General features: G+C 37.8%; 1 protein-coding gene across 1 annotated transcript; it reads right to left on the reverse strand.

Moving 5' to 3' along the window:
• Window positions 1-1,067: 1,067 nt before the first annotated feature.
• On the reverse strand, window positions 1,068-22,348 carry LOC120724239 (sodium bicarbonate transporter-like protein 11). The gene is made up of 20 exons (XM_040016331.1): window positions 22,142-22,348; window positions 18,942-18,992; window positions 18,104-18,181; window positions 17,702-17,745; window positions 17,280-17,499; window positions 17,089-17,170; window positions 16,874-16,997; window positions 10,001-10,210; window positions 8,486-8,570; window positions 8,280-8,405; window positions 8,078-8,191; window positions 7,313-7,445; window positions 6,965-7,038; window positions 5,880-6,150; window positions 4,403-4,509; window positions 3,933-4,098; window positions 3,603-3,776; window positions 3,071-3,266; window positions 2,238-2,407; window positions 1,068-1,756 (listed from the first exon to the last, which is right to left on the reverse strand). The coding sequence occupies exons 1-20, from the start codon at window positions 22,176-22,178 to the stop codon at window positions 1,690-1,692; spliced, it is 2,529 nt and encodes an 842-aa protein (XP_039872265.1). The 5' UTR covers window positions 22,179-22,348; the 3' UTR covers window positions 1,068-1,689.
• Window positions 22,349-26,465: the final 4,117 nt, after the last annotated feature.

Here is a 26,465-nt window from a genome sequence, read left to right on the forward strand (position 1 = left end):
AAAAGTTCACAATATGATATGTTGGTCTGTTGATGGACTCATCCATAAGAATATTGTACAGTCTATATACAACTGGCTTTGGTCAATTGAAAAACACGTTTCAATGACCTGATGGGGTTTGTGTTCCAAATCTGTGCAGTGTCACGTGTGTCTGTAATGTCTGCAAATGAGAACTCAAGACTCCGGCTGCAAAGAAAATCCTGCCAATATTCTTTGGCAATACTGGTTCCCTCCAAGTAACTATATAAAGTGTTGTTTTGGTCTGTGGGCACAAGAGCTGAAAGCCTCTAACGTGGCAATTTTAGGTTCCCCTAGCACTTTATAATACGGCCTGCAACTAAGAGTGATTTTCCCTAGAATTAAATAGAATTTTCCATGTATTTTACCTGGTTATACCATGTAATAAAACAAACATGTACATACAAGTGATACACTAAACTACTGGAAAGAAGAAAAAATCTACAGTGTAAGTAATTTTAAGTAGTGCATAAGTCATTTTTAGCAGCGTGTAACTAGGTATTTTACAGGGAAAAAAATAATAATTATAAGTTGTGTTTAAGTAGTAGCAGTTCAAAAATAATCTTTAGTAGTATGTAATTATTGTAAGTAGTGCATAACTGCCAGATAGTTTACAGAAAAGAGGCATGAATTATAATGTAATTAATTTGAATTAGTCTGCAATTTCCAGGTATTTTTGTGGAAATAACAGTTAAAATTTCCTCATTTTATATTGTAAATATGCGTTAGCCTTAGTGGGCCACATTATGTAGCTAACCTCGTTTTTTTTTTACACATTTATTGTGCACTATATTGGTTCGCATCGCAGATGTTTCAATTGTTCTTTTATGTTAGGCATAAAAATGTGATAAGGACTACTCTTTCTTTTCTACTTACAAGAGAAAAAACACAGCAGCAAACACTGCAGGGCAAAGGTCCACCAAAGGTCCACAATCATGGAGCCAAGTCAAACTTTTTTTTTTCCTTACACAAACATTTAAAAGGACAATAAGTAAAGTACAAATAAATGATCAATGTGAATGACCAGAGTCCAATAGAATTATGTGGTTTTTATTATTTATATGCAAACCCAAAACTGAACACAACAGGAGTAACAATACACTATTCATATTACCTGTGAATAATTTAATTTATATGTTTTTATTTGTAGTTCAGTTCTTTGCTTTCTTTTTGTTCTTCTTGTCTTCAGCTTTTCTTCTTTGTTCTTTCTTTTCTTTTTTCACTTTCTTCTGATGATTTTTCATTTGAGGAGGAGGTGGAAGCTTCTCTAGTCCTCATTGTAAAATGATTCCTTCTTGTCTCTATAATTGTGAAAAATTACCCCCTTAACAAAACTATTCTATATGATTTAATTCTATAATACCACTGTGATTTAAGATAAAAATTGAAATTCCACTTAATTCTAAAGGGATTACACTCATTGTCAAGGGCTACTCGAAACACTTATCTGTGCATGAAAACCCGTGTTAAAGTTAAAGGGTTACATACAACAAATATGCAGTGATTTTCCATAGTAAAGTCAGCTACATTTAAGTTACATTTGCAATGAACAATAAAAAAGAAAATGATGGTTATAAATGATAGCGAAATCTTGCAGTCCAAATAATTTTATTTCATCAGATAATTAATTCCTGGAGAAACTGAATCTTGTCATGAAATTGCTTTAAAGTTTTACATGTATTGTGAATCCAGGATGTCCAGATACTTGGCCTCAATCATTCTTGGAAGCAAGCTCGTCCTGAGAGAAAACACATTAAAAATGCGTGTATTATTTACAAGGAAACAACAAATCTTCAAGTACTTAGGGTAAGAACATCACCTCTTGTGTGTGTGTGTGTGTGTGTGTGTGTGTGTGTGTGTGTGTGTGTGTGTGTGTGTGTGTGTGTGGTGGGGGGTTCAGTGGGAAGAGTGTCTTTCTACACGTAGAATATAATAAAAATAACTGTAGACGCAGCGGTCCCCTTTTTCTTCCTTTTTTTTAATGTGAGAAAGTAAAGGTTTAATGCTACTTTTTCCATGTAAAACATTTAATTTTGTTTTGTTTTGTTTTGTTTTTAAGAAGGCCGTGTTGTACTGCATTTGTTCTAACACAAACTGGTACTAATTGCAAAAATGGGACCATAAAATTGTGTTTCCTGAGGTGCCAATGAGCTGCAGATAAGGATGCATGCAGATTTTCATGTTCCCACTCTGCCCCCTGTTGGCCTGGGTTATCTCACCTGACAGGGACCAGCAGGATCATCAGCAAGGGGAAAACCATCTTCATGTAGGGCAGAGGATACATCCCGAATGCACACAGAATGATCAGCTGGATTATCTGCAGCCCCGTGAAGTAGTGGACCTTCCTCTGAGGCACACGGCGAATGTAGTGAGTGGGAGGATAGGAGGTCTAGACAGAGACAGAATAAGATATGATTAACTATGTTTTAAGTGAGATTAACTATAATACCCCTCTCAAGCCAAGATTTGTATATAACAGCACACCTGTTGCTGCAGCATAAATTACCATTTGAGAAGAAAAGGTATGCTAAATACTCCTGTAACCTCTGGAATTGTAATGCAACATTTGCATTTTTTTCAGAAGTGCGTTGCTTTATATTTTACAGAAATGTTATTTTAATTAAACTCATTGCTATGCAAAAATGTGCCATGTTATTGTACTATATTTTGTCTATTTAAACCAGACCATGATAAACTCTTATGACAAAAATAACTTTGTTTTCCATTAAAAACAAGTTGTTCTTGTTATGGTGTGTACCAACTTATCATATGAAAGTTCTGTGATATAACAAGAGTGGGACCAGTCATGTGATAACAAGAGATGTTTGTTTCCTTTTTTTTCCCCAGAAGAGTGATGTTTTTTTTCTGCTGGATTTTAGTTTCTTCACTCTTCTGCTTTTTTATTTGTTAGTTAGTTATTTGTTTTGTTTTTTACACTGCTACTGGTTATCATTTGTAAAGATCAATCAATACGAAGGAAACAAAGAGACAATAAAATAGAATGAGGAACAGGATCAGTAAACCACACTCTTCTTATCTGCTTCATATCCACCTGTTCCTTTAGCAGGAGGGTCATGCGGTCCACCATTTGATTCCCGTCAAGTGAAGTGGCTGCGATGTAAAGGAAGAGCCCGTAGAGCACAGGCTTGGGAATCCACTGCAGAGGAATGGGCAGCATGAACACGGACAGGCCGATCAAGATGTTGGCCACCAGTGAGGTCAGACGTGTTTCCTTCACACTAACGATGCTATTAGGACAAAAAGAGAGGAATGAGTTGTTTGAGCAACCCAGAACAATCTTTATATCTTTTAATGCATAAGATCAGCTTTTGAATCCAACATGAAAGGATAGAAATTAAATGGACCACTGACGTATTAAACAATTTATGGGCAACTATGCACACTACGTCTGCTGCAGAGATAAGCCAGAGTTTCTTTAAACTACATACAGTAACCATTTTGTTATTCTGCTTAGTTTTGAACTGACACTCTGTCACAAAGGTTTCAAACTGAGTGTTAAAAGCATTCATAAAAGCTGGTGCTTTCCGTGCGGTCAGAGCACACCTCGTTTTAACTTTACTCACGTCGTGTAGAGGTGTCCGTTCTCTACTTGCTGTTCTACTTTGGCAAGCTGACGGGCATGCAGAGAGGAATGTGGGAAAGCGGCGTGCATCCATGGCAACCCCAGACAGGACATGAGGATGTTAATGAAGCCTGTCAGCATTAAGTCCCAGTGGAATGCTGTGCCTTTTAGCAACCTGGTATAGATGTTCACACACGTAAGCTTAAAGTGGTTTGTCAGTAAAGGCACAGCATCAATACCAAATACTGTAAAGGTAACATTTAAATCACAGGTTCTGCTGTGTGTCGTTCTTCTCATAGCTTAGAACTCAAACATAAAGTGGGATTCGTACTTGTGTTCCGGCACATGTGTCAGTGAAATGACGATGTTCTGGTCAATGAAGATGAGCAAAGCAAGTAGAAACCCCAGACCAACTGCACTCAGTGCATTCATTCCTGACAGCTTTTCAAATGGAGGGAACTTGAAGATCGGACCATCGTGTACACTGAACACGGGAACTAATAGAAGCAAAGCATTTACAGAAAGCTTGTTACAAACATACAATGAAAACAAAAAGTAAATAATTGCTTGAACACTAACCTTTCTGCTAGTAGCCTCTGTTTTAAAAGCAAAGCTTAAAATCTGTGTCTATCTCTCACACACACAATCCCCAGACTGGGTTTAAAGTTCACTTGAAGCAAATGTTTTCCCCTTTCAACAGAGGATTTATGAACAGTGAAAAACGTTATGTGCCAGGGTTGTGACTTTAAGCCTCAAGAGTACTCTTCTATCATTTCTTTCATTTGAAAGATCCATACTCACGCTGTATGTCAATGAAAAGGTAGGAGCCAGTGAAGGAGAGTATCAGCACAGACACAGGCAAAGCACAGTCAGACACCACCTCTCTGATTTTGTCATTCAGGTACGGGCTGTTGGGAAAATAGCAATAAATATTTCAGCGTTTTGCAACTCTGGTGTAATGACTTCTACAAGTAGTTTTACAGCACATTTACTGCAGTTACTCTTTGTGTTTGGGAAATAATTCATGTCAAGTGCGGAAAGCTGCCACTGAGGGAAAAAGAACAATGAAGTCCCAGGAGTCAGATATAGAAATGCATGATAACAGAGTCACATATATCTAACTCACGTATTCCAGTAATATTACTGCAGGGTGAAATTCATTGCACATGATTTGTAACCTTGCAATCCAGTCTTGGGATGCACGTTTTGTCCTTGTTTTGTAGGTTATGTGAAGCTATTTGCAGCAAGCATGAGGGGAAGTGGAAGTAACTATCACAAATCTTCTCATTTGCTTCAGCTTATTTGGGTGAAGGTCATGGGGGCAGCAGTCTAAGCAGAGATGCCCAAACCACTCCCCAGCAACCTCCTCAAGCTCTTCTAGGGACATCCTGGCTGGATGTCTCATAAATTACATGGCTTCTTTTGAATTGGTTAAAGGTAACTAGCTAAGTATCTACTACATTATACAACTGCAGTTCCCTTTGTTAATTTAAACCCAGGCTTAAAATCACTACTAGGTAAAAGCAGCAAACAGTCTAGTTACACATAGTGGAGTAAAGCTCCTGATAACTTTAATATTTCCTCTCAGTATTGCACACATAAGTGCTGCACATGAGTAAATGCATTTTCTGTCATTGCTTACGACAGAGTTTAAATTTGTCCTGCAGATTTTTAAAATTCTGAATATAAAATGGACGACGGTTAAAACACAGCTTTCATGTTATTAGTTAAAGAGTAACATTGTTATACTGCAGTACATCCTACTACTTTAAATACCAAGTGTTAAACATGTGGCAGTGCTTTCCATTTTATATCTCATGCAGCGTCTCTGGTTGTATCACATCATATATCTTTCACATTTGATTGTTCCATCTTTCTATTATTGCAGTTCAGCTGACTAAAATATTCACGACATGACATTTTTATGGCTTCGCTACTCCAGATGGAAAAGAGTCTGCTTTGGGCAGCATTCGAAACAGAGTATTTCCCCTGATGTATTTGGTATGTTTTGAAATATTGTTTTCTCTTGCGTGTAAAGTGTACTGAAGCACAGTTTGCTTTTAATACGCTCAAATTTCAATGTGGAACTTGTACTTTTAATGTGGTATTTCCACCTGGTGACACTTTATTGTTCTTTTATAAAGATGACAGATGCGTTCCCAGGAGAAAAAAAACTAGAGTTGCGCCTCTGCTTACTACATATATTTTGATACGATAAAATAAGTTATAAAATGGTTCAGATATCCATAATGTGAAACAACAAGTGAACAAACAGTACCTCCTCTTGATGAGGTAGAGCGTATAACCCAGCCACAAAGTCCCCAGCATGAGCAGGAGACAGAGGATGGGTCTTTCTCTTGTGCATAACACCAAAGACTCAGGCAGGAAGATTGACTCTGCATGTCCTGACATCACCCCGGTCTCATTGTGATGCTCCAGTGGGGTGTCTGTCTTGTTTTTTGCACTGTCTAGAATCTCATTAATCTGCTGAAGCACCAGTGTTTTGTTTGTGGTCGTGAGAATGGGCCCGTGGTAATAATGGTGAAAAACTAGAAAGTGGAGTAGAAAGATGGAAGAAGAAGAAAAAAGATATGTCACTAAAGACAAACTAGAAGACAAGATATAGCTGTATGTGATCTTAGTGGAACACATCCCACACTCACAGGAACTTATTAAAGTCTGTAGCAGGAAATGTAATATAGAGCAGCGGTCTCCAACCTTTTTTGCGTCACGGACCGGTTTATGCCCAACAATATTTTCACGGACCGGCCTTTAAGGTGTCGCGGATAAATACAACAAAATAAAACTAGTACCGGTACCGAAAAAAAGAAGATTTATTCGTAACACATGTAAAAGACCCAGGAAAACCGAGTTAACGATAAAAACGATAACAAAATAACGCTGAAAAATGGATAAAAACCCTGAAAACCAAACATTTCACACCTGAGCCTCAACTCTCGCGGCCCGGTACCAAACGACTCACGGACCGGTCCGAGGCCCGGGGGTTGGGGACCGCTGATATAGAGCATCCACACAGTTAGTATTTTACAAATGTAACAGATGGTTAACGTAATCATTCTCTACATATTTACAGTTATTCAAGCATTGCTCAATTTGGAGTCGATCGGCAGAAAATTACAAGAGCCCGAGGCTCAGAAGAACAATTCTTAAGAATCCTAGATATGTTTAGCCATTTTTTCCTGACTTGTTACAGGAACTTAACACAAAAATAATAGTTCACAAAAAATGTTTTCCTTAATATTATATACTGTATGTCCTCATAGAATACTGCTCTGTTTCTACTATTTGCTTGTTTTTCCTAAAAAGATTTTATTGTGGCAGTCTGACATTAGTTGGACTCACTTTTGATTGTGCCTTTCACCGCATCTCCAACAAATGCAATTGAGATGAACAATGCAATCACTTCTTCTGTTGAGCTGGAAGAAAAGAGAAGCAAGCAGCATGGTGCGATCATTCATGTTGTATCAAAAGTGTGGGTTTTTTCCAAAGCACAGACAAAACATTAACTTCAGTGGAAAATTATGGCTACAATGGCACGAGAGAATGAAAGAAAATTACTGATTAAAGCTGAAAACAACAAGTAATAACAGATTAGCCTTTATCAGTTCACTTCAGTGTTTAGACAAAAGTAGTGGCCTTCTGTCTGTGATATTTAATAGTAACAAATATTGTCTGCGAGTGTGTATTTACCGTTTGAAGAGTTTCATCAGCAGGCTGACATTGAATAAGCCTCCGAGGATGAGGAACAAGCTGTTCCATAAACCGATGCAGGCGTAGAAAGCATCAAAGTCGAGGTCGTAGTCATCACAAATACCCCTGATGACTGCAAATTATACAATAACACACACACAAACTCATAAAAGCTTATTAATTTCAAGAAAATTCCACTATTTAAGTGACAACATATTGCTTAGCAAGTTGTTGAAATTAATAACTTCATTTTTAATGGTCAATTCTCAGATCTGACTACTGTTTGTAGTATAAATTATATGCAAGGCAGGTGTTGTATGAAGTAGATTATCAGGAGTCTTTTTTTATATAACAACAGCTGTCTGTGGTGACTGGAGATGGTGTTTAAAAAAACAAATCCTGAAATAAATTTTAGTCAAACGAGATTGCAAAGGTCTGTAGAGGTTAGTCATAAGTCTCTCTGAGTGGATCCTTGCAAACCAACATTTAAGCCAAAGGATGTGATAATGAGTTACATCGAGTCATTTCAGACTGCATTCATTTCTTTATTGCTGTGGCCCAGTAATGACTTCATTTAATTGCTTATGCTGCCTAATGTTAGCCATCAGGCTTGACTCTGACCTCATTTGCTGCACCTAATCCCACCATGTAAACTTCAAAGCAAACTAATTGTATGACTTGTTTGTCATTAAATAAGTGTTACTTATTCAAAAATCTAACTTCTATAGTCTGACATCCAAATCGTAGCAAGCAATGTGAATGTACCGCTTATGAAGATGGCCAGTGGTGCAGTAGTCAGCGGAATGACAAGCGGCGAGCCAGCAAACAAAGCATAGATCACTCCTCCAATGCTCTGGCCAACAATGGTCTTCTGAACATCTTTCAATGAATGAAACAGATATGTATTTTTCATTAAAGCTGTTGAACATACTGTGTGCCAAATTAAGAGTAAAGAAAAATCCCATACCTATTTCTCCTCTTGTGCTTTCATCATTCAGTGAACCAAAGGCAATGGCAGGCAGTAGAATTGCAATGTAGAGGAAAATCGCAGTGGTGGTGTACTTCAAGAGAGAGCGGTCACTTCCAATTATACCTGTTTGAATTATACAAAATGTTACTAAAGCTACACCAGTAACAAATCCGCAAAACAAATGTGAAGGAAATTGTTATTACCATCTGTGAAGTCTGAGGGGTACAAAGGCAGCCTGCGGCGGAAGTCGTCATAAACACCCTTACCAAATCTGAAGAAATCAGTGCACTGCGAAGAAGGTGGGACATAGTCAGGCCCACTGAAGCTGTGACAATATAATGTGACATAATATAATGCTATTACAACCGAATGCATAATGTATCAGAAATGTGACTGTGATATGCTTTTGAACTAAACCAGAAACATGCAGTCATTTACTGTACAGAAGCCTGAACTATGCTGGTACACTGTGGCCATGATTTATACATCATTAAAAGTACGGGCAGCATAAATGCCATAGACTTTGTTCACGCATGTTGCTTTAGGTATCAGTGAGAAGATGAACACTGGAAAGCTATTCTGAGTAATGTATCTGTCAGTTTGAAGACTTATTAGAAGGGAAAAAACTACCCAGTGGACATAAAAATGTGACTTTATCATTACAATAAATATTATAAATACACCAAAACTACCAGGAGTTTGCACTTATGTGTGAAATGTTTATTTGGCTAGAAGAGGGTTTGGCCTTCATGTAAAATGACCCTGGATCCTTTACCGTGTGGTGCAGTTGTTTCAACATTCACGGATTATTAAAAATAATCTGAGGATACAAGTGTGGTGTCTCAAATCCAAAACACACACTTAAAAAACAAACAACAACAAGAGAAAAAGTGTACTAAACTAGCTGTTGATAGCATTTGCTTCCATGAAGCCAGATTCTTAAATAGACACAGACATTTTGGAAGTAAAACTGGATTTCTTCTCTTCTTATATTCTTGGTGTTTTAGAAAAGACCCTTTTTCTCCTTTAAAAAAAACAATGACGTGAAAGCGATCACAAACATAGACTTCCATTACCAACTTCTGTCACCGAACACAAAAATGTATTTAAAAAAAATTACATTCACATTTGTGCTTTGAATTTATCTTTGTGACTTTTGTATTTAAAAATGATCCAAGTGGAGACATTTCAGAAGGAATTTAGCTGATATACGATATAAAACTGAGGTGCTGGCATCCATAATGTTTATTTTCACACTTTACTATTCTAGGATTGTAGGATAGGCTTGGCCGCAGCAAGCCTATACTTAAATGCTGTTTTGAAAGCAGTCAGAACATCAGGTGTAACCACAACCTGATGTAAACTTAAGTCTTTTACAACCTATTACATGTTTTTTCGCTTAACTGTACTTCGGTGTTTCCTTTCTCCCACCTCGTGCTGAACAAACACATTTCATCTTAATTTAGAAACTGGACTTAATGACACACATGGACGTGCACACGTTCAGCTGACATTTCCATCAAAGACTTGGCTGCTTTTTCAGGCTTTATTGTGCATTCTGGCTCAACTACGTTATATTACTGCAGCACATATGCCTGAATAACAGGGAAACGCGGGGGTGGTCTCCACATCTGAAAACAACACTCAGTAGAGAAATTTGTTTATGTGACTAATTAGCTAGATTTACACATATGTTTCTCTTGGTTACTTATTTTTACCTGGAGTGGTTTGCCCCTGCGTGGGTCTGAGTCCTCCACTTCCTCTGTGATCGGTTTATCACTGATTACAGAGAGCTGTTGTCGGTGGTTGACAAGCTCCTGTTTGAACTCCTCTTCGGTCTTTGTCTCCAGAAGCTTCTGTCTGAAGGAAATGCCAGAGAACATTGTTGCAAATGTTCTACCCACCTCAATGGCTGTCTTGGTGCTTTTCTAAAAAACAGAACAACAAAGTTGATGTTACGTCATTCTCTGCATTCTCTGATTCACAGCAAAAAGCCTTCGACAGGATCCAATGGCCATTCTTATTTGAAGTTTTGAAAAGGTTTGGCATTGGAAACAGATTTTTTAAATGGATTCAGTTGATATACTCCAACCCTCAAGCAGAGATTTTAACTAATGGTCTTTTTTTCCCACACCATTCAGATTATATCGTGGAACTAGACAAGGGTGCTCCTTGTCACCTCTCTTGTTCACCTTGGCAACTGAGCCTCTTGCGATGGCAATTCAGAATCATAAAAACATATCAGGAATTAAAGTAATGCTGACCACCGTATTGCCCCATATGCAGATGATGTGATCCTGTTCTGCACTAATTTAAACAAATCAATACCATCCATATTAAGTCTCATTAATACATTTAGTACATTTTCAGGTTATAAAATAAACTTTGATAAATCCGAAATATTATTTTTGAATTAAAATGAACGACAAAATCCTCCAATCAATACTCCCTTTCTGCTATCTGAACATGGGTTTACTTATCTGTGTGTGAAATTAACTCCCTCAGCTGAAAATATTCTGGCATCCAATTATAATTCCTTAACAACGTCAGTTACTACACTTCTAAATAGTTGGATGAAACTACCTATACCTTTAATTGGTCGTATTAATATACTAAAAATGTCAATTTTGCCAAAATATCTTTACCTTTTTCAATCAGTACCTCTCTCTCCACCAAACTCTTTTTAGATTTGCAAAAACTATTCCGAAACTTTATTTGGAACAACAGAAGACCAAGACTCAGAATCTCATTACTAAACCTCCCTTATGAAAGAGGGGTTTACAACTTCCAAATTTAAAGTGGTACTTCTGCTCTAATCAGAGCGGCAATGTTTTATTTTGTTAATGAGCAAACTCCAGTGTGGGTTTCTGTGGAGTCTACAGAAATCAAAAGTCCCCCGAACTTATATCTTTACTCAGCCGACAGGAAGACACTAAATAAGCAAACTAAGAACCCCTTTTTAAAAAACACTATAACGATCTGGTTTGAAACACATAACTACTTGGGAGAAATGTTACAACTGTCTAGGTTTACTCCGATATTTGGAAATAACTATCATGGCTGTGTGTAGGCAGGCAGGAAGAGAGGACCCAAAATGCAGGACTCAAGGAGGCGGAAGAAACTCAGAATACACAGCTTTATTGCTGGGATGAAGCAGAACAGAAAAACACTAACTAAACTGGAAGAACAGAATAACTAGACAGGTTGGCAGGCTGGCAAACAGAACACACAGAGGGAGCGAGGGCAGAAGACGTTAACGACGCGACACCGAGTAGGGGAAGACACAGACACTAAATACAAGAGGTGAACGGAGCGAAGAGGAAACAGCTGGGAGACACGGCTGACGCTGATTACACTGACGAGACAGGGAGAGCACAAAGCTGAACGCACTGACATAAGGCACAGACCTACAAAATAAAACAGGAAGCACACGACAGACAGAGACACAGACGCAGACTCGTAAGCAGGCCTACCGAATATAACACATAGAACTCAAACAATAGTCATCATCATCATCAACAAAACACCAGAGAAACAAAAGGTTCATTCAAAAATAGACCAGAACTCAGAATGCTGGGTCAGTACTGACCCAGAACCGTGACAATAACAGCTTTCCTCCTGGTAGCGCGGATGCAGGCTTTAAATTTTGGTTCGATCAACGTATAAGAAAAGTGTCTGATATATTTAGGAATAATACTCTTATGTCTTTTGAACAACTTAGAAGTACTTTTTCTATTCCTGTCAAACATTTTTTTACATTTCTTCAATTAGGAAATTTTATCTTAACCACACAAGGTAACAGCTTAGAAATCCCCACCTCCTCCTCTCTAGAGAGCACAGTTATAAAGCATCTAAATGGGAGAGGCCGAGTTTCTGCATTGTACAAATTATTTATGGAAAATTCCATCAACACAGTCTATTTAGAGGCTTGGAGGAATGATTTGCAAATGGATATATCTGATGATGAGTGCTATAAATCATGCTCCTTGGCCCAGAGTCAAACAATTAATGTGCAATCTGAACTACTTCAATATAAATATTTAACAAGACAATATCTTACTCCGTCAAAAATGCATCATTTTAACTGAAACATCCCAGACTCCTGTATTAAGTGTGGAGTGGACAGGCACTTTATTTCACTGTATACGGGAGCGTCCACGTGTGAAAATCTTTTGGGAAAAGGTAATAAATCTGTTAAGTCAAATCATTGGTGATGTGATTCCACTTCATCCTAAAATATGTATTTTAAATATATACCCAAACAATAGAGCTCTGTTAACGACTGGACTTTTGGAATCCAAGCGCTGTTGCTATGTGTTGGAAAAATCAAAAAGTATGTGGACTAACTCAGTGGCTTAATGGACTGACATCTATACTATCTTTGGAGAAAATAACTTATGCATTAAGAAATAAACTGGACAGGTTTTGGGCGATATGGTCAAAATTCTACAACTTTCTGGAGAACTGCAGCGTGCACGCTGTGGCCTTCACGGCCTGAAGCACTAACTTGATTTGTATATCTGCTCTTCCCTTCTGTTATGGTTTGCTTTGTTTTTGTTTCTATTACTATGTTGTTTTTGTTGTTGTTGTGGGTTTGTTTTTTTAATTTACTTATTTTGTTTTTATTTTTTATGTCCACAGTGTATCATGTAAAACCGGTTAAAACCAATAAATAAATGTTAAAACAAAACAAAACAAAAACAACAAAGTTTGGCTTTGTTAGTTTCTGTCAATTTAAATAATAATTTAGGTGATGTTTTTATGTTGTGTTATTATGTTAATTATCACATGTGATTTTTGTATTTAATAATATAGCAAAAACACTGAAATACTTAGTGGGGCTTCTTTTAAATTTGACTTGTGAGGATAATGTATTACACATGTTTTAAATATTCAGTGTCATTTTTGTTTAGTGTTTCAGAAACAGTGGGATTAGGGGACAAATGATTGTGGTTATTAGGGCCCCTGAGCCTGGTTCTGCTGGAGGTTTCTTGCAGTTAACTCTTTGGATAAATTATGACAACCTCAATCAGGATTTTTATTCATCTTTAGCATGAAAAAAGTTCGTTTTTTAAAAACATGTACACAGTTTGTTACATGTCCACTTCGGTGGACAACATACAGTTTGACTTATGACTTTGGTATGAAGTGCCAATATACACTGACACAAGTACAAGAAATACAAATGCTTTGAATGGCTGTCCACTGTAGTGACCACTATGTGTTAAAAGGAGCTTTTCCTTCCAACTGTTGCCAAATCGCTTGCTCATACAGGGTCATGTGATTGTTGGGGTTTTCTCTATTGTAGGGTCTACCTTATAGTATAAAGCACCTTGGGTGACTATTGTTGTGATTTGGCGCTATATAAATAAAATAGAATAGATTTTTATTGTCACTGTTACAAGAACAATGAAACACAGTTTGACATCTCTCCATTAGAAGCATGTAGATTTTTTTTACATTTAAAAGTCCTTTAAAATTGAATTGAATTGTGTTGTTTATTCACTTGACTCTTTTTTGGTCTGTAATAAGTCAGGAAAAGTGAAGAGTTAAGTTAAACGTCATGGAAAGCCAGTGAATACTGACCAAAAAAGTAATCAATAAACAGACTGTCAAAATAAATAATCGATTATTATTATAAATGTGGACTTAGCTGATTTATGTCAAAGCCTGAATATTTACTTAATACGAAACACAAAGTTCCTCAAATGGCCTTTTGAGGTTGGCAAAACAAATGAAAGTTAAATGACCAGCTTTAAAGCGTGTGTAATTACTAATTACTAAGAATGAAAATGATACAAGAGTAAATTTTATATTTGTTTTATTAGGGGTGTGGCCTCTTTGAGTGACAGGCAAATGTCCACAACTGTAGCTGTCACTTCCCAGATGTTCTAGGCATAACATCAACTGATTCATGTTGATGAACTGGACCTCTCAAATTTGGCCTCCTGAGCTGTTTATTGGGCATAACTAGCACGTGTCTGTGTCTGTGTGCTGCACTGATGGAGTGAAAGTATGGATGAACTTTAGCAATCAAGATTGCCGGGCAAAGTCTCTAGCCACGTGTTTAGGAAGTTTTTGAATTTTGAAGCATTATCTACTACCGTATTTACCGCACTATAAGGCGCACGTAAAATCCTTAAATCTTCACAAAAATCGACAGTGCGCCTTATAATCTGGTGCGCCTTATGTATGATTTTTGGTTTGTGCTTACTGACCTCGAACCGGTTTTATGTGGCACACTATGCTCAAAAATCTGTCAAAAAAAGATTTTTAGTGCCACTTTTTGGAGCATTACGGTTACCGTTGCCAGGAGCCATGTTGTGTGTGTATAATGACTCCAAAATGGCACCCGCGAAGAGACACGCTTACGAAGCTGATTTTAAACTTCGAGCAATTAGTTATGCAGAAGAGAATGGAAATAGAGCAGCTGCCAGACAATTCGGCATTAATGAGTCCATGGTGCGCAAGTGGAGGAAGCAAAAAGATGACCTAAAACAAGTAAAGAAGACCAAAAGGAGTTTCCGAGGGAACAAGGCGCGATGGCCGCAGTTAGAGGACAAAATTGAACAGTGGGTTATTGAACAGAGAACAGCAGGTAGAAGTGTCTCTACAGTCTCTATTCGACTCAAGGCAACAGCGGTAGCACGTGACATGCAGATCAACGACTTTCGAGGGGACATTCTTGGTGCTTCCGTTTTATGAAAAGGCATAATCTCTCAATCCGCACAAGAACTACTGTCTCACAGCAACTGCCAAACGATTACAAAGAAAAGTTGGCCATTTTCCGCACGTACTGCCAGAATAAGATCACTGAAAAGAAGATCCGGCCAGAACACATCACTAACATGGACGAGGTCCCCCTCACCTTTGACATCCCCGTGAACCGTACTGTCGAGAAAACAGGGACCAGTACGGTAATCTATACGCACCGCAGGGAACGAGAAGTCATCCTTCACTGTAGTTCTGGGCTGCCAAGCTAATGGCCAGAAACTACCACCCATGGTCATTTTCAAGAGGAAGACTTTGCCAAAAGAAAAGTTTCCAGCCGGCGTCATCGTCAAGGCTAACTCAAAGGGCTGGATGGACGAAGAGAAAATGAGCGAGTGGCTGAGGGAAGTTTATGTCAAGAGACCGGATGGCTTTTTCCACAAATCTCCGTCTCTTTTGATCTACGACTCCATGCGCGCCCATCTCAACGAGGCTGTCAAAACCCAAGTGAAGCAAACTAATTCGGAGCTTGCCGTCATTCCGGGTGGATTAACCAAAGAACTCCAACCACTAGATATTGGTATCAACAGGTCGTTCAAAGTTAAATTACGAGCTGCGTGGGAGCATTGGATGACAGAAGGCGAACACACATTCACCAAGACAGGGAGGCAACGCCGAGCGAGTTACGCCACTATCTGCCAATGGATCGTGGCTGCTTGGGCTAAGGTATCAGTCTCAAGTGTCGTCCGAGCTTTCACGAAGGCTGGAATAATCACTGAACAGCTAAGTAACAGCAACGAGACTGATTCGGATAATGATGAGAGGGATCCGGGCATGCTTGATGCCGAAATTGCCCAGCTGTTTACCGTAACTCAGACACGGAAGGTGAAGAGTTTGATGGATTTGTGGAAGTTGAATGTACTGGAAATGTAAGTGTATTGTTCAATATTTGATGTTTAACGCTCAACAATGTTAATAGTTACTGTGAATGAGTTGGTTAAATTTTAACTCATCCGATTGTTTTATTCTGCTGAATGCACTTTAAACGCTTTTTAATCCGGTGTGAGAGGGATCCGGGCATGCTTGATGCCGAAATTGCCCAGCTGTTTACCGTAACTCGGACACGGAAGGTGAAGAGTTTGAGGGAATTGTGGAAGTTGAATGTACCGTACTGGAAAAAGTGTGTTTTTCAATATTTAATGTGTTAAGCTTAACAGTGTTAAGAGTTACTGTGAATGAGCTTAATAAAGGTCGAGTTATTTTTTGTTTGTCTTAATGCGTCTTATAATATGATGCGCCTTATGTATGAAAACAGAGCCAGTCTTCAACAGTGCGCCTTATAACCTGGTGAGCCTTATAGTGCGGTAAATACGGTATATTACCTAAAAACTTCATGTATAGGATCACAAGTCAAATCTAATAAATACCATTTACCAAAATCCCTCCTGAAATTATACTATGTTACAAATTCTCTTTTCAGTTTCATCTTAGAATTGAGACATATAACTCATCCAAATATGGTATATTGTCTCTCTGTCTCTGTGTGTTAACCCTGCGTCAGACTGCCAACCTATCCAGGGTGTACCCTGCCTCTCGCCTTATGGTAGCTGGGATAGGCTCCAGCTCCACTGCAACCCTGATAGGATAAGATAAGAGGATGGACAGAGGCCAAAACGACAAACTCAAGGCTTCCAAACAGCAGCCCGTAAGCCAATATGTGACGTAACAGTGGCTACATCAGGCTTTTACATGCAGTCTATGCAACTGAATATTATGGCCAGTCATCAGCAAACAGTAATTGCTTGCAACAAGTAAGCTATCGACAAATTAAGAAAAAATTAAGATGATATTCAGAAGATGAGTGGAGAATTTGACCTTACTGTTCTAGGTGGAGCGAGGATAAGGACGACGTAGCGAGCTTCACAACAGTTGACACCCCAGTTTTGTGGCCTCTCCAGGCGGGTGATGCAGACATGACGTCTCTGCAGATTCTTCACATTCGAGCTGAATTCAAAGAAATGTATTATTTGAAATCAGTTAACCAAGAAGAGACATGAACTAAACCTCAGACAGCTTTAACTGGAGATGAACTCACAGAATACAAAGCCAGGACTGCTGGTAATGAATGCCAGTAGAAGTTGCCGTCACACCCTGAATGGTTTCTGACAGAAGATGAACTGTGGAAGCATAATCCAATAAACAGCAAAATCAGACTAAATGCTCATTTTCTAGTTGCCTTTAATGTAATCAAGTGATTTAGACTTCTTTGGTAACATGCTCGTTCACCATTGATCTCTTTCCTTCCTGCGTCTGTGAACAGTGAGTTCATGATCTCATCCACATCCCAACTCTCACGGCCTTCGACCACAACATGAGTTAACATTCGCCTTAGCACCTCATCCAGAGTGGCAGCTTTTTCATCCAGAAGGATGCTTGCCTGGGCCAGAAAGCCGTCCAGGTCTCTGTGGGCGCGGACTTCCTCCTCAAAGTTCATGGGCTTAACATACTGGTGGGAAGCAAGAACATTTAAATCATGGATGCAAATGAATGAAATGAGGGTATCGTTTTCTGCCTGCTGTAAGTTGCTGATGCTGTCTCAGTTACATTAAAGAAAATATTTTAATTTGCTTTTGCTGCTGCCGTGTGGTTTAGATAAGAAAAAAGTAAGTAATGGTATAAAAAAATTCATACAAAAAAGTAAATCTTACTTTTCTTGTTGTGTTTAAAAGCCCAAATCCAGGTCCTTCAGGATCTTCAGCAAAAGAAACACAAAACATTACGTTTATATGCAAAGACTGTCTTAGTATCACCAAACTGTTGCTCTAATACAGTCTTTTCTTTCATATTTCTAAAGGTTTCCTTCCTTCACTCCGGATTTTTCAACAATGTTTTTTTACTTGAATCAAAGCTGCCACACATGATTTGATAATGGTAGAGGCTGAAGTCAAATGTGATTTCAAATCCTAGACAAGTAAACAAGACAAGACTAAATAATTCCATCTGCTGTGTTACTGTAGTATCTTTACATTACAATGCAAAGTGCTGTGATTTGGCGCTATGTAAATAAAATCGAATTGAACAGAATGAAGGCAAATTTCAAAAAGGCAGACCTGAAGGACTAATCTGGATCTCATTGTCATAAATGTGGTCCTTGTTGGTAGTAGGTGAATCCTCCCCATCCCTCAGTTCTGTGAACAAAACATAAATGAGTGCAACAAAGTCCCAGAGTACATACATTACATATAACTGAGGAGTTATATCTCATAAACAGCATAATCCAATAATATCCAATAAATACATTTTCACTGTACAATTGTTTGACTTGTAAAGGTCATCATACAACCGTGTTTATTAAGATAAATCACACTAAGATAAAACCTCGTCTTTGCATCAAGGTTAAGATGCTATGCTAGCCACATTAACAATGCCTCCAGTAAGGGAGAATTTATCTTGCCCTCCCACCAGTCTACCATCTGTTGACGAGAGGGAGAGAGAGAGAGAGACTGCCAATAATAAAAAAAACCTTAAACCAGACATGCAGCAATATAACAACAGCAGCCTCTCGTAAAGTCCTTCATTGTATAGAAGATAAATATGGCTTCTCAGTTGCTAGTTTTATGGGGGAAGAAAAAATGGCCTCAGAATTAGACAATTAACCCTTCACGGGCAAAGCTTTGAGCTATGATTATTCACTCTTCCCATCATTGACTCAGAGATCATCTGTCTTGTTATTTATTCATTAATTAACACACAGCGAACAGACTGGCTGTGCCCACCAGCATGTGAAATGGGTCATCAGTGAGCAGACATCTGCATAAATAATAGTGATACAATAAATTTAGACGCGTACGATCCCCACCGTCCTGAGGGAAAAATCATCTTTGTTACTGTGCAGATCACTTGAACTTCATGAAAGAGCAAACGTCTGCTGTAAAAAGCAATACGCACCCATCTCTTGGAAAAAGTAGCCATTGTTAGGCCGCTCTGTGGGTGGAGCCGCTGTGGATGGAAGGAACAAATATGATGTTTACAAAATGTCCTGCTCAGCTTCAAGCGCAGTCTTTTATATTAAAGATTTTCATCACTGTTTGTATTGTCTGCCATCCAGTTCTTTAGGTGCAGTATGGAAAAGTTAGAATCACATCACTATAAGCACAGAATAAACTATTTTGAATCACTAATATTTTTTCAGATAATGAAGTTTATGTAAGTGCACAATAACTGCAGTGTTAATATATCGTGTTAGTGTTAATATGTTTCTTTTTTACACATCAAGCACATTTTTCAGAAGCTGCTACTGGCTAACATAAATTGTTGTTAATAGAACCTCTAAGGATATCAGCTTTCTTCAGTCAAAACTACAACCATGTCTGAAGCCACAACATCTTCAATGATAATAAAGGAAAGTCTTTATAATTGTTTTGAGTGACATGTTTGACACAGCTAACATGGTAACTGTGCGAAACTGGACTCAAACACGCAAAAACAGTGGCTTTTCACCAGAGCAACAATCAGTTTCACTTTCATTTCAGGATGCATCTCAAGATTTCATCTTTTCTTTTCTGTGCACATGCTTGTGCATTCTGTATACACATTTTACAAATTCCTATAACAAAGCGAGCACACACGTCTAAGCACAATTACTTCCAGATTTACCAAAATAATGTGATGCTGTTATGAAAATTAAGGAGCTTATGTCAAGTTATGGTAATGCTGTGGAGAGAGAGGGAAAAAAAGACAAGAACCTGGGAATCTTTAAAGAGATCTGTGAAGTCTCGGTTACAGAACAAATCTAGTGCCAGCTGTGTCTGATGTTTGTATTGGCGGTCATGTATCTGTGAGACACGGCTGCAGCTGTACAGATGAGTTTTCATTGCCTGAAGCACTGTTTGGCTCTAGGGGCTTGCGAGCAAGGCTATATCTCAAAGCAGATTAGATAGAACATTCCCAGGCCTCCCCCTCTTCACAGGAGTCCACACAGACTACACAGCCGTCTGTGCCAGGACAGTGTGTGGATGTGACCTCTGAAACTGCCTCATGAAAACATGAATGTCAGGTTTATTGTAAATATGCTAAACTATTCCTTATCAATATTGTGAACAAAAGGAGTAATGGCATCACTTTCCGATTAGTCCCTACTGAAAGCTGAGGTGAGGACATAAATGACATTTGGGGAAGAAAAAATTAAGGAAAAAATGGCTGAATTGTCAGTGACAGAAATGCTTGTCTATTATTACTTCTTGCTTATCATCTATTATGGCTAGCGCCCCCCACAAAAAAATGACCATTATGCCTTATAAGCAGGATATCACTGCCATCAGGATAGTAGTATGCTGGTGTTGGCATTTGGCCCAAAATAAAATTGTGTTTAAGTACAATTAAGAGTGCTAATGCAGCTTGTTTGGTATCCTTGTATCAATCGCTGGTTTATCTGAATTTTTTCAGTGTTTTTTTCTCGCTATCTTTGAATCTAAAATTGTATTTTGCAGTTTTTGAAGTCTGACGTGCCAAATCACCCCTCTGTTGTTGCACATCGTTTGCTATCTGTTATTGGTCTATCTCATGAACCAAATCTGTAAGTCTTAAAGCATAACATATGATTTATTCTTACAGACAGCCACACTGCCATCTGTAGACTTTAAGCAGGCTACGTCCTTGTGAAAAAGGAAACAGGAGAATCCTTGTTGGGTCTCTGGAAACAAGTATGCTGAGCTGCAAATCTGAGAACTCTGTGCTGAACTGCACAAGGTCAAACTATGAAAGCAGAAGGACCATGGTGTTCACATGTAAGGACTTATAATAGCTTGTCTATCAAATAAGAAGGTCAGCTAATGATATCCTCCTATGCACCATTCAATAAAATCCACTGAATTACCACACCTGCTGCTAAAGCAAAATCTTATCGAGACTTCATTTGACCATGGTGGGTGCACGCTCCTGTACCATGAACAGTGTGTACACTGTGGTTCACAATGCAGACATATGCTTTGTTATAATATAAATAACAGGAAGGAGGAACTAGCGCTCATTCCACATCAACACCTCAAAGGGTACCGATAAGGATAACCTAATGTTTGCATATCCAGCACAGTGAATGTGCTGGATATGCAAACATTAGAAACCAACAGTACAGTTACAGTTACATAATTTATACCAACCTGAGTATCTGACTGAAAGGAGGTTTTGCTCACTTCAAAAGAATTTTATTTGCCATGTGGTACTAATCTTAAAAGAGCAAATTGATTCATTACAAGAAGGTTCTGCTGAATTATAGAAAACCTGGAAGCCTTTAGGTAATGATCTAAAGTCGAGCATCAGGGGTGTTATTGAGGTTGGTAGATTTTCTGACATTGAAATTATCACCAACGCCAACCACAGAACGAAGAGCTGAGAATGGAAAACCTTGAGATTTGCCAGATTAGAACATTAGACATTTTTCTACCAGATAATCTTCTTAATCCTTGACCTGAGAAAATTCAAGTAGGAATTAACATATTAATGGCAATGATGAAAGTAAGTTCCAGGTCACAAAGAGAATTGTCCCATTTTAGATATTGGTACCTTTAATGTTAGACATATTTTGGCTTGTAATAAACACTTACTAATTAATAATAATCACTAATAATCAGGTCAGCCAGTGGAACTGTGTTACCATTAACATGAGCCCATACACTTCAGTAGATTTCTTTTCAAATGTTTTATATAGGACCCGTTTTCAATAATAGTCATCTTAGGGCACTGGATGATGTAAAGACTCTGCAAAGTAAAGAAAAGCCAAATTTCACTAAGAAAAAATATATAACTTGGATAATTTTCTTGAACTGTTCCTGGTGCCACAACAGAGTTAAAACTGGTGCTGGAAATATTTTCGCAGGTCTGCTATGAAAGCACTGCATGGCAGATGAGTGTATCATTTATTGCCATACTGTAAATATTGACCCATACGCTTTGCTTTTCACTTTCTGGGCAATGAAAGCATCTTTCTCCTATTCTGTAGTTTTACTGTTAACAACAAGAAGACATTAAAAATGTAACCACAAGTGAAAAGAATCAGGAAAGAAACATTCACACATACACTCTAAAAAGGCTTCCTCCACATGTTTGACACATTTCACTTCCTCACCTCACTCCACTCCTGTAAAACTTACCAGAGGGCACAAACGTAAGGACCTTTTGGTCTTCCATGTTTCTCCAGGGGTTTTTTAAATTTTAGGTCATTTGTTTTCCAAAGCTCAACCCATAATCTTTTATCTTTGCTCTGCTCGTCAGCATTTACTAATCATCCTCCACGTCTTTTATACACACGCCCATACATACATACTGATGTAACGTTACCTCCCTGCACCTCCTCTGGGAGCACACGAGTTTGGGAGAGGGAGAGAGAGGGCAGAAAGGGAAAGCATGAGGGGGAGAGAGGTGCTTGTTCTGCTGGGTCCTTGTGCCTATGAAATGGACTATATTCCAAGTAACTTCTAAAAAGGCAATTTTAGGGTTTTGGTATGTTATTTTCATAGGTAACTCTTTCAGCATCGTGTGTAAGCTTTAAAGGTTAAATCATTCAAACCAATAAACAATTCAAAAGTCATCAAATATCATGTCTCTTTTTGTAAATGTCATATAAATACAAAAAAAACAATGGGAATATTTAGATTGTACACAAACCGGTTCTGACAGATCAGTCAAGGAAAAAGTGAACAAATGTTTGTTACAACAGGCTGAAACATTTAAAGAGACCAGTAAAATATAAATATCGCATTTGCAGCCGAGGTAATGAAATGCATGTCCTGTACATCTGTTATTGAATGCCATAGACTCAGAAGAAATTCAAATTCCCATTGTTTACCAACAGGACACTGTTTTATTCCTCACTGGCATACCGTATTTCTTTCCACAACACCTGCTCAAATTATTCCTTATAATCTGATGCACATGCAAGAACATGAAGACACTAAAAAAACAACCTGTGTTAAAACTATTGATCCACAACATTAAAAATATGCTCAAGATTCTTTAGTTACACTACAAGAATCACTTTCATTATTTTAATGTAGATTCTGAGGGGAAAGTTTACTTGTTTACCCTTTATTCTGGATCTACATCTTTATTTTAATTATCTATATGCACATACTGCTGGGAAACCCTCTTAACTGCTACAAACAGACCTGGCAAAAGCTGTGAAAAAGAACCGTTTTAAGGTTTAAGTAACCATATTATAAACTTACGATATAAAATAACAGTACAGTATATTATATATTATTACAGTATAAAATAACTCAACTTATGATGTTTATTCTCACAGATAGATGTGACAGTTATTTAAAAGCGTGTCTTGCATGCTGGTTATGAAATAAAGATACTCGATGAGAGTTTAGAAATAAAATCTAATGAGGCAAAAGTAGTGTCTTGACACCAAAAGATATAATTCTGTAATTAACTTAATATTTGAAAATATAAAATAGAATAGAATACCTTTGTCTGACATTGTACAGATGCAGAATTTGGAATAATAAGAGTGAATATTTAGTTAATATTTATAAGTTGCACTTATAGTATGTATTTGCAATGAACGTTTCCAAAATCATAAATAACGTTTATATTGAGATGTATATTTTGTAATGAGCTGTATATAAGATTAGATGTTTTCTGAGAATATCTAACATCTATCACTTGTTTGTTGTGTTCTTGGTTGAATTTGGCTTCAGACTAATGTTCAGTTTAAGAAGAAGAAGTGATTCCCTCATTTGCCTTGAGATGGCAGCAGAGTCTGGTGTTGAAGCAGCATGGCAGCAACAAGGCTGGGATTCTGTAGGGGATTTCATAGCAAACTGAATTCTGCATGTTGTAAAGGACTGAGACTCTCAGAAGTGGCTAAAAGAGGGTACTCCTCATTCATTCTCAAGTGTTAATGTCTAACCTGACCACTAAAGTCATACTGTTGTTTTTTACAAGCTATTTTGCAACTACTTACAAACTACTTTTAATTAATTTGAATTTCTATGTGGAAATAAATGATTATTGTTTGCTTGTTGTTGTTTTTCTATTAAGCTCAAAGGCCGGAAACCTTGATCATAAGTAGATGTTTAATCTTTTATTGTGTTCTGCGCTGTTTGAACTTTGAACTGTGCTGCACTATGTTGTTCATTTGCAGCACCATGAATCTGCCTCTGTAGTGTGAGTATGAAACAAGGGTTCTAAATAAAATTGCCTCGCCTTTAACAACCAGTTGTCAATTATCTATATCAGTTATGCACTGAATAAACTTTTCACGCATGCCATATTTGCAAAATAAAATATGCAAAATAAAGTGATATTATTGAGATTTTACCAATTCAAATAAGCATCACATCAGAACACAGAGAAAAAAATCCTTATTTCCAGTTTAAGGTCTACTCAGAAGACTCTTTGCATCTTTCCTAAATAACTGATCCTCAACACTTTACACTTCTGCTCAAGGAAGAAAGATCTGCATAGTGGACCTTTCATCACCACATTAACAGCCACTAACAAAGAACCCAGGAAAGCAATGAAATACTGCATTAATAAACTAATGTTCTGTGGTCAAGGGGTTCACCGCAAGTAAACGAGCTTGGCTTACTCTATTGTGAACCATTAATCAAACCCCACAAGCACCCTGAGGGAAATAACTGTGGGGAAACATACAAATACAAACACATAAGCATTGTTCAACGAAAAACACAGTGTTTATAACAGAAATAAGCACAATGCTTCATCATGATAAACATTTGAACAGCATATGCAGAAATGCCTGTTGTGAACAGCAGTTCCAGCAGTTCCAGCAGTTTCATAATTCAGTACTGGATGACCTATGACAGTTGACAATATTTTACTGACTTAAAGCTATAAATGTATAACTGAAGGCATAAAAGTAGCAGCAATAGTCAAACATTAAATATAGACTCACATGTGGACACACATGTGGAGTGTTATTATGCATATTGAACTGTGTTGGAAAACTTCCTTCGTGCTGATTCTGTAACACCTACCACACGTATGAAGTACTATTTGCAGTCTCTTGTTGTATTGTTCCTGTTGACCTTTAATCAATACTTATGGTTTTAAAGATAAAAATGTGTTATTATCACATGCTCATTGTCACCATTGACATAACAAAGTCATACAAACATTTACATATTTACAATAATGAGAGTCTGGAACCAAAAACCGTCATCCTTCCAAACAGGCGAAATGAATAAGGGGTGTTTCATCACATACTCTGATTTTATTTTCTGCTAAATGTTAGGTAGAAATAATATTTCTAAATAAGTGGATTCTGTTTAAAATGTTGGGTATGCTAAATTCAAGATTTCTCACTGATCAAATTATAATGACAGCCAGAACATAGTATCTGCTAAGGTTAAATTATTATGCGTGAAAATAAAAAAGTTTACCAAGTATGTCCTATCATCTGGTGCTCCAGAAGCAAAGAGTACTAGTAGTAGTACTAAACACACATAAAACTCTGATCCACATACAGTCTGATGATCATTACCGTCTGCAAACTGATTCACGATGACTCCTGAAGTCTCCCGTTCTTCCTTTTTGCTCTTCATTTAGTTCTTGTGATGCAGGAAAAGGTAATGATATTGCAAAGAAAACTTAAGGAGAACTGGAAGTTGTTGCTGTTTTTTTAAGAGCTGCAGCTTGAATGGTCTTGCAAGCAGGTCCACAGGTAGAAGAGAGTTGGGTCACTACACATAGCACCTTAATGCCCTCTCTGCCAATCAGAGACGAGTTGGTTCTAAGTGCATAAAATAATGTGGAAGGTGGAATATTTAATGAAACTACTTTTAACGCAAACTGGGACTCTTTGCCATCTTAACATGACTGCTTTGTAAAAGTTTTACTGCTGTTAAACAGTGACTTCAAACTATTTTTCCCCAGTGAAGTGTTTATATGTATGATTCACTACAACATCACAGGCATTCAAACCAAGGATTTCTACTTCTGCATTCATTAGCACTATTTAAAGGTTGCTATTATTGTAGATATCGGCATGTGTTAGTTCATGTTTTTATATTCATAATCTTTGTAATCCAAGAAAAAAGTTATTGCATATGTTAAGTATACATATAAATTCCGTATAAATTATTTTGTGCCAAATGCTACTCACTGTTGTGAACTAATTAAAGCAGTTACTAGGGAAATAGTTTCCGTAGCCCATATTATCCAAATTCAGAGTAGTGTATGTCTAGTCTAGTCCAAGTTTTCAGCAGTTCTCCGTGGCCACACTTTGGGAGCTGTTTAAGCAAGCAGTGGAGACGGACAAGGCACAATAATCCAAAGTTGCAAACAAAAGGACCAAATGAGCAAATATCCTTGGCTTCACCTCTTACAAGCTCTTCTCCTAAACCAATGGAGCTAAATTTAGTGCAATCATCTACCGTCATGTGTAATTTGTAACTTATTGTGTGAGCTTCTTCAAACAAACCTCAGATCCATAAAACAGAGTAC

Source organism: Simochromis diagramma, unplaced genomic scaffold (assembly GCF_900408965.1).
Source record: "Simochromis diagramma unplaced genomic scaffold, fSimDia1.1 OVJJ01000685.1, whole genome shotgun sequence".
In the NCBI taxonomy this organism is placed as follows: domain Eukaryota; kingdom Metazoa; phylum Chordata; class Actinopteri; order Cichliformes; family Cichlidae; genus Simochromis; species Simochromis diagramma.